The sequence below is a fragment of the Leptonychotes weddellii genome, chromosome 13 (assembly GCF_054177405.1).
Source record: "Leptonychotes weddellii isolate Sample4059 chromosome 13, ASM5417740v2, whole genome shotgun sequence".
Taxonomy (NCBI): Eukaryota; Metazoa; Chordata; class Mammalia; order Carnivora; family Phocidae; genus Leptonychotes; species Leptonychotes weddellii.
The window spans coordinates 76,859,266-76,868,624 of NC_138381.1; the positions used below are offsets into that span (position 1 = coordinate 76,859,266).

At 46.3% G+C, this 9,359-nt stretch overlaps 1 protein-coding gene across 1 annotated transcript in view; it reads left to right on the forward strand.

The window, feature by feature from the left end:
* DNAH10 (dynein axonemal heavy chain 10) overlaps positions 1-9,359 on the forward strand; it is a 128,870-nt gene that overhangs the window by 55,571 nt on the left and 63,940 nt on the right. The window contains exons 28-32 of the mRNA XM_081800959.1: positions 704-826; positions 2,718-2,951; positions 5,199-5,422; positions 8,548-8,817; positions 8,916-9,099. Coding sequence (XP_081657085.1) covers positions 704-826; positions 2,718-2,951; positions 5,199-5,422; positions 8,548-8,817; positions 8,916-9,099 — 1,035 coding nt within the window. The remainder of the gene's footprint in view (positions 1-703; positions 827-2,717; positions 2,952-5,198; positions 5,423-8,547; positions 8,818-8,915; positions 9,100-9,359) is intronic.

Consider the following 9,359-nt stretch of genomic DNA (forward strand, 5'->3'; position numbering starts at 1 on the left):
AAAGATTTTATTTATTTATTTGACAGAGACATAGCGAGAGAGGGAACACAAGCAGGGGGAGTAGGAGAGGGAGAAGCAGGCCTCCCTACGGAGCAGGGAGCCCGATGCGGGGCTCGATCCCAGGACCCTGGGATCATGACCTGAGCCGAAGGCAGACGCCTAACGACTGAGCCACCCAGGCGCCCCTATTTATTTATTTTAGAGATGAGGGGAGGGGCAGAGGGAGATGGGGAGAGAGAGAATCTCAAGCAGACTCCCCGCTGAGCACAGAGCCTGACACGGGGCTCAATCTCATGACCCTGAGATCACAACCTGAGCTGAAACCAAGAGCTGGATGCTAAACTGACTAAGCCACCCAGGTGCCCCTGTTTGGGCTTTTTTTTTTTTTTTTTTTTTACCATGATCTGTCTTTTGTTCCTCTGGGTAACACGCCCCCACCCCTGCTTACAACTAGAAGCTTCTTCCTTGCCTTGGGCTGGTGTGGAGAGTTTGCTTTTGCTTTTGTGTGGGGCTTGGTATCTTAAAATATTTAGCTATGCTTTCTTCATCATTCTTGTATATTTGGAAGGGAGTGTGTGTACTCTGACGTTTGCCTGGGGAGACTTCTGATCTGAGCTGACGTTCATCTGTCCTGTGTTAGGGTGGGAGTTTGCCCTCCATACCTCAAGGTATCTGTGCTGATGTTCACATTGTGCATTTCCAGATTTGGATGTTGGTTCAGAGAAAGTGGATGTATCTTGAAAGCATTTTTATCGGTGGCGATATCAGGTCACAACTTCCTGATGAGGCGAAGAAGTTTGACAACATCGACAAAATATTTAAAAGGGCAAGTGACTGGCTTCTGTTTTAGTCATGAAAGGACAGTGATTTGAGATACGTTTACTTATGTTTCTGCAGGTCGTATTTTGTCTGTTAAGTACCTTCTGATTTTTTTTTTTTAAGTTTATTACTTTTTAAGTAATCTTTATGCCCAACATGGGGCTCGAACTCACGACCCTGAGATCAAGCGTCACATGCTCTTCCAGCTGAGCCAGCCAGGTGCCCCTAATTCTGATTTTTTTAAATCATTACCTATGACCTTCATCTGTTCAGTAAAAATTTGTGTTTGGTTTCAAGCCGCTGGCACATGGCACTGAAACTTTTTTATATTGATTTTTTTTTTTTTTAAAGATTTTATTTATCTGAGAGAGAGAATGGGAGACAGCATGAGAGGGGGAGGATCAGAGGGAGAAAGCAGACTCCCCGCTGAGCAGGGAGCCCGATGCGGGACTCGATCCCGGGACTCCAGGATCATGACCTGAGCCGAAGGCAGTTGCTTAACCAACTGAGCCACCCAGGCGCCCCTTGATTTTTTATTATAAAAGTAATACTTGCTTAAAAAGCTTGGAAAATGTAGAAAGGTAGAAAAAAAAATGTATCTTCCGGAGTTCTGTCACCTTGATGTGACCACTTTAGTATGCTGTATATTTCTTTTGTCTTTCTTTTCTGTGCACATGGGTTTAAAAACACAACGATAATGATATTCTGCATAATTTTCTCCTAATTTTCTTTTGATATTATGAGAAAGGTATTTTGTATTTTGACACTCGAGAGAAGATTCTGATAGCTTTATAAAACGTTCCAGTGAGTGGCTTGACATTACTTTAGTTGATTGTTGTAACGAGACATCTTGTTCCAAGAGGAATTCTTTGCGTTCATCAGTAATTTGCAGGCCTGTGCTTCTGCCTTTTCCACATTTAGGATGAATATCTTATGAGAGACTGGTGGAAAGTAAATTGCCAGTGAGGGAGTAGCACCCATTTTAAAGTCCTTCCCGGAAAGGGTTGTGCCCGTCTTTGCCGCCCCTAGCCATTAGTGGGGTGAGGGTCTTAACCCAGAGCCACCTGCCCTTGAAGCCGGGTGCCTTGCTGCTCAGTGTTGCTACACGCTCTCTAGTTAGGAGGGGCCGGTTCACATTTGGGTCTCTTTTATCCATTAGAGTTGATAATATTTCCTTATTCATTTGCATAACCTATTTTTTTAAACTTAAATCACACAATGGATATTTATTATAGAAGAATTGAGAAACTAAAAAAAAAAGCAAAGAAAGGAAAAAAATACCTATAATCCCACACCCCAGATAACCGTTTTGACAGGTCAATATCTATCTTTCCAGAATTTGTTTATTCCTGTATAAACATATAAATAAGTATTATAAGTAAATACTCCGCAAAATAAGATCATTCTTACCAATGGGGTCATTTAAAAAAATTGAATGTCTTTAGCATGTATTTCAATAAGTAAACATGGAAACGATCACTTTCAGCCAACGATTGACCCAGTTTCCTGTTGGATGTTGGGGATATTTCCCTAACTGCCCCCTCCATGTGCCACCATGAAGGGTGCTGGAGGGACCGTCCCGGGACATGCACGTGGTCCAGAGTGGAGCTTCTGGGTTCATTCATCCCGCAAAGGGTGACTGGGGGCCTTCCATGTACAGACACTGTTGTCGACCCACGGGACACATCAGTGAGCCAGAGAGATTAAAAATTGCTTACCCCAACAGCTGACCTTCTAGTGGGAGGCTGGAAAACATTAACGTCAGAAATAAGTAAATTGTCTATAGTACGCTAGGAGGTGCTAGGGACATCCGCCTCGGCCCGCAAAAGGCTGTGGTTTGGGTGCGTGTTGGTTTTGTGCTTCCCTGGCCCGACGGCTCTCCTCTCGCGCTCGTCCAGATCATGGGTGAGACCTTAAAGGACCCCGTGATCAAGAGATGCTGCGAGGCCCCGAACCGCCTGGCTGACTTGCAGCACATCAGCGAGGGCCTCGAGAAATGCCAGAAGAGCTTAAACGACTACTTAGACTCCAAGAGAAACGCTTTCCCGAGGTTCTTCTTCATTTCTGACGACGAGCTGCTCAGCATCCTGGGGAACAGCGACCCTCTCTGTGTCCAGGAGCACATGATCAAGGTGGGCTCCTGCGGCCCCGCACCCCTCCACCCCGGGAGCGGCTGCCCACGCTCTGTCGCGGGGCTTGTTCCATCCTAGGTCTCTGCGCGGTTGGCTCAGCCCCGAGGCTAGGAAATGCTGCCTGGCCTTTATCGGAAACATAAATCTGATGAAATCCACTCAGTCTGAAACTGTACAAAGATTCCACTGTTATTTGTTGCTCTTTTTGTAAAGTCCAAAAACATTATTTTTTGGAGAAACTAAAAGGAATCCAGTAATACACAAAGACTAATATAATAAGCAAAGGGTGATGCAGGATGGGGTTTCAGCATGTGGACTTGTTCAAATCCTGACTCCACACAAATTTGCTGTGTGACTTTTGGCAAGTTACTTAACCTCTCTGGGCATCGGTTTCCCCTCCCCTCCCCTCCCCTTCCCTTTCCTTCCCTTCCTGATTTTATTTATTTATTTGAGAGAGCCAGCACAGAGAGGGAGAAGCAGACTCCCCGCTGAGCAGAGAGCCTGGCATGGGCTCCATCCCAGGACCCTGAGATCATGACCTGAGCCAAAGGCAGCTGCTTAATTGACTGAGCCACCCACGTGCCCCTGGGCATCGGTTTCTTATCTGTAAATAAGGATAACCCCGAGAGTTACCTGCTTCAGTGGAGTTGTCATTAAGAGTAAATGAGCTTGGGGGCGCCTGGGTGGCTCAGTCGTTGGGCGTCTGCCTTCGGCTCGGGTCATGATCCTGGGGTCCTGGGATCGAGTCCCGCATCGGGCTCCCTGCTCGGAGGGAAGCCTGCTTCTCGCTCTCCCACTCCCCCTGCTTGTGTTCCTGCTCTCACTATCTCTCTCTCTGTCAAATAAATAAATAAAATCTTTAAAAAAAAAAAAAAGAGTAAATGAGCTTGTATTTGTAAAATACTTAGTGCCTGCCTTATGATGTTGGCTAAATAACCTTATCCATCACCCAGAATTGACTGGTAACCAACTTGTTTCCAGTTAATCCTATTTGCTTCCTCTCTCCCTCCCTCTCCCCCCTTCCCTTCTCTCTCCCTCTCTCTTTGTCAAACAAAGCTGTAGAGATAAAGTTGCCACACTCTTTGCCCCCTCTCCCTGTCACAGCTCTCCCTCCCTTTTTGGGAGGCAGCCACAATCACGAGTTGGTTTGTGAGTCCTTCCAGCTTTGCATACTTGGACATACGCGTATCCATGAACGATATTGACCAGCAAGAAACAACAGACAATACCGTCTCTGGGGATAGACAGCCAGAGCACGGCCAGAATGAATCTTCGATCAGCGGGTCAAAGCTCTATATTTAGTAACAGCCTAGGCCAGGGGTTCCCAGACTTGGCAGTGTCGGTAGTTGGCCAGATAACACTTTGCTCTGTGTGTGTACATGTGTGTGTCAGGGGCCTGGGGCCGTCCTGTGTGCCGTGGGACACTCAGCAGCATCCCTGGCCTCTACCCACTCGAAGCCAGGAGCATCGCTCTCCAGTTAAGACAACCAAAAATGTCTCCTGACATTGCCTAGTGTCCCCCCTGGGGGCAGGACCGTTTGTGGTTTTGAATCGGTGTTGTAGAATAATTCCTTTATTCCAAATAAACAGAGCATGTGAGATCAAGTACAGAACTCCACAGTTTCCCTTTAGTTAATGCTGATTTCCTTCTTACACTAGAATTCATGTCTTGGGTCGTATGTGTTCCTTTCTCAAAGGGGAGTTTTATATTTTGTTCCGCTTTCATAAACAAATATTTGACCGTTATAGAAAAATGCGTGTTAGAAGTACATTTACTGGTAGCCCCTTTTGCAAACCTCTGGTTTTATCTTTTAAAGCCTATTGCCTTTCCCTTCTCCTCTCTGACTGGCAGAGTGCCTTGTCTTATATCCTGAGTCCTAAAAGACTCATTTTTCTGAATAGCATTCTGATCAATATGGCTGATGATGGGCAATGGAAGGCAAGTGTTTTATGTGCCGGTGGCCTTTCTCGCATGTTGTTTGATTTGACCTTCCAACCTCATCTTGGACATGTCGTAATTATGTCTGTTCCAGGCCAAGAGAGGAGCAGCAGATTGCCCCAGGTCACCCAGTAGGGCCGTGGGGGATCCAAGCACACGTCTCACTTGTCAGCCCCATGGTGTTGAATCACCAGGCTGTTCTGTGTCTCCTCTGTCCAGATACCTCTCCCTCCCCGCATATACTCTCTAGAACCTGGTGCCGCCACCCAGCATCCGTGTCACAGGGTGGATGTCCCGCTGTATTGCAGATGTTCGACAACATCGCTCTGCTGAGGTTTCACGATGGGGAGAATGGAGAGAAGCTGGTGTCCGCCATGATCTCAGCAGAAGGAGAGGTCATGGAGTTCCGCAAGATCATCCGGGCGGAGGGGCGCGTGGAGGACTGGATGACCGCCGTGTTGAACGAAATGCGGAGAACCAACCGGCTGATCACCAAAGAGGCTATCTTTAGATATTGTGAAGACAGAAGCAGGTAGGGTCGCGACTGGGAATGCGTGTCACTTTCTCATATGAATAGTCCTAGTGGATGATTTAACACTAAGGGCTTGGAGTAGATCAAGCGACATCCCGAATGAAGTTTTCTTCTCTTGCGGTAGTTAAGTTGGCCCGTGCATTGTCTGTCTTTAAAGGCCCACCTAGTTCAGGACTTCTCAAAGGGTGGTGGCATCTGGACCAACAGCATTAGGGCCCCAGGGAGCTTGTTAGAAACGCAAATGCCTGGGCCCTCCCCCAAATCTGCCCCATCAGAAACTCTGGGGGTGGGCCATCTGTGTATTTCATAAGCCCCTCCCCAGGGATTCTGAGCCAACCACTGACCTGGTGACCCAACAGAAACCAGGTGTTCGGGAGGGTCAATCTGTGTATGGGTTAAGGAGTGAAGTCGTTCCTAAAATATTTAACGATCTCAATCATGCCTTGACTTTTGTGGCCCGAGAAGCATCTAGGCACCGAGCTGAGGCTGCTTCTTGCTGCGAGGAGAGCTGACTTTAATATGCACCTGAACGCAAAGTATATAAAGCATCTTTGGATAACGAGTTCCATTAGATTCAAGCGGGATTCCCAGGAATATATTCGGCAGGGCCTTTATGCACACATAAAACCTCCATTATTATTTTAAGAATGCTATCCTTTCGAATTTATACACTGCCTTTTTGATTTATGGACTGAAAACATCTAGTTAAGTACCTTTATTAGAGAATAGCATTTTATTTGTATGATTATGATCCTTTATTTTTTTAGGTACTGTAAGAATTGGCTTATATCCTTAGGTAATCAGGTATATATAGATCTGTCCAGTGGTGTGCTGGTACACTGGCTTTCTGAAAAAGGGGGAAAAAAACCCCCTTTGATTTAGAGAGTTCATCAGTGTTCATGGTGTCAATACTCCCATCACAGCTGATTTCAAAGCTAAGTGGTATAATGGTAAGTGGTTTGAACATCAGCCTACAAAATTCTTGAATATTTGACAATGAACTCTCGTGAACTGGTAGGAGGTGGCTCTAGCATATTATCAGTTATATTCATTGATTGAGCTAATATTTATCGGGCTCCTACTCCGAGCTAATCACTGTGCTAGATGCTCTTACAAAGCTGAGCTAGACCGAAATCACCAGCCTCCAGAAATAGTGATCACTGAGTATTCTGAAGTCTCCTTAATGCTCCCAGATCAGATGAATTTTACACCGACATTAGTTTTAGCTACATTATAACTACCACTTTGCCAGGGCATTGTTGTGTGTCACAGGGTGTGGTCAGTGGGAGACGGGATAAGGGAAGGCACCCCCAAGTCTTTGCGCCACCCCTCTCCTCCCCAAATGCCCCTCCGCCTCACGTGGGAGCTGTTGTTTCTAACGAAAGGGTGTGTAGTTGAAATGAATGTATTGGTTTGTTTGAACAGACATGTTTTGGTATCACTGAGAAGACAAGCCCAGGGGCATGCAGCCCCAGAAAGCACCCAGTATCCTGCAAAACACCATCATGTTCCTCTTAGCTCTGCCCTGAGTCACTTTATTTTCTCTGGTCAAGTTTGCTTCTGCCCCTCCTGATTTCTAACTTCCTAGGCCCCTCATCACCTTCATTATATCTTTCTAGTGTGTAGGGATCATAACTATAAATACTATTTAGGTTTTTAGAGGCGCCAGACAACCTTAAAACAAGATGGCAAAGCCTAATCTTTTCATTGTTTTAAATATTCTTAATTTATTTTGCCATTCATGTGTGTCATCAAGGTAAAGACTAGTAATTTACAGTCACTTTCCATGGATTGGAACTTACAGCTCTGGGTCCATTATTTTTAAAGTACGATTTGGAAAAAAAATGTGCCCTAAATATATTTCAAGGCACTTACGGGCTTTGGAAATTCGTATCTCTGTAGAGGAAATCCAAGCAGCCAATAAACATATGAAAAGAGGAGAGCTGTTGTTAGTCATTGGGGATCTGCAAATTAGCTTAGAATAAGATACTGTTTTCCCCCTGCCTTTTAGATTGGCAAAAAAAAAAAAAATATCAAAAGAGTGATAATACCTAGCACTGGAGAGCATGTGGTGAGAAGGGCAGTGCTATGCATTGTCGGTGGGGTAAGGGTTGCTTCAACCTTTAAAAGTAATTTGACCATTTCTATTAAACTACCCAAAGAATGCACTATACTTTGGCCTGGTTGTTTTGCTTTTGGGGTTCTGTTCTGTAAGTCTAGAAGCAGCTCTGACTCATCAGGTTAGATGCAGAGCAGTGTTTGTCCACCTCAACACTACTGACGTCTGAGGCTGGAGAATGCTTTGGTGTGGGGGACTCTGGTGCCTTGTAGGATGGTTAGCACCATCCTCAGACCCTGTCACCCGCTAGATGCCAGTAACACCCCTACCCCCAGTTGTGACAACTGAAAATGTCTCCGGACATCGCCAAATGATGTAGAGGGATGTTTATTGCAGTATTATTTGTGTTGGTGAAGGAACTAGAAGCAGCTTAACTAGACACCAGTAAGGTAATGTTTGAGTACACTGCAGCACTCTCAAGCTCTGGAATATCATGCGGCTTTTATAAAGATTGGGTTAGACTACATCCATTGACCTAGAGGCTTACCTCTTAGAATTCTTAAATGGGACAAGCAAGGTGCAGAGTACCCTGTATCGTCTGGTGCCATTTTTGGAGGAACAACCACCACAGCCCCATCTCCCTGTACATCTGTATAACTTTGGTCAGGTGTGCAAGGGAGAGAAAAGAGTAGTGAGTAACACCCAGGAAGCTCTAACTAGGCAAGTGGGTGAGGTGGTCAGAGATGATTAAATTTTTTGTTGGAATTTAAAAATGTAGAAATTCTTATCATATGCCCATAATATTAAGTCACTCTGCAAACCTGTCCAGGCATATTTTAAAAGGGATCTAGCATCTTTCTACATCATCACCTCTAACTTTCTTGTGTGTGCGTGTCCTTGGTCTGGTGTTTTCCTATCCAGCTGGAAGACTTATGGTCATTCGCTTACCTAGAGCCCTCACTTTGCCTCCTCAGTTCCAGATCAAAGAAATTACATTCTTACAGGGACTGTTATCTGGTGCCAGTCCCTGGAAAAAGATCTCGAACAGGTGTGCATTTTCCTTTAGGGTCAACTGGATGCTCCTGTACCAAGGGATGGTGGTGCTGGCTGCCTGCCAGGTGTGGTGGACCTGGGAGGTGGAGGATGTCTTCCACAAAGTACAGGAAGGGGAGAAGCAGGCCATGAAGGACTATGGCAAGAAAATGCACCAGCAGATTGATGAGTTGGTCACTCGGATCACCATGCCCTTGAGCAAAAACGACAGAAAGAAATTGAACACGGTCCTCATCATCGACGTGCATGCCAGAGATATAGTTGATTCTTTCATAAGAGGCAGGTAGGGACCTCCGGGGGCCCCGGCGTGTCACAGTGCATCCTCCACCGGGCTTGGCCTCGCCGTTTCTCCGACCTCCTCTCCCTCCTCTCCCCTTCCAGCATTCTCGAAGCCCGGGAGTTCGAATGGGAAAGTCAGCTGCGGTTCTACTGGGACCGGGAACCCGACGAGCTGAACATTCGTCAGTGCACGGGCACCTTCAGCTACGGCTATGAGTTCATGGGTCTGAACGGGAGGTTGGTCATCACGCCGCTCACCGACCGGATTTACCTGACTCTCACTCAGGTGATCGGCCGCCTGGACTACGGGGTTACCAGCTGCCTGTGGCTATGGGTTGTTCTCGAAGTGTGATTGGGGCGACTGCAGATACCATACTGGGTTGACCAGTGTTCCTCCCTCCCAATTCATGTCCACTCGGAACCTCACGATGTGACCTTCTTTGGAAATAGCGTCTTTGTTTAACTAGGGAAGGATTGGGAACATCCTGGATTAGGGCCCTAGATCCGATGATGGTGTCCTCGTGAAAAGAGGAGAGGATGCAGAGA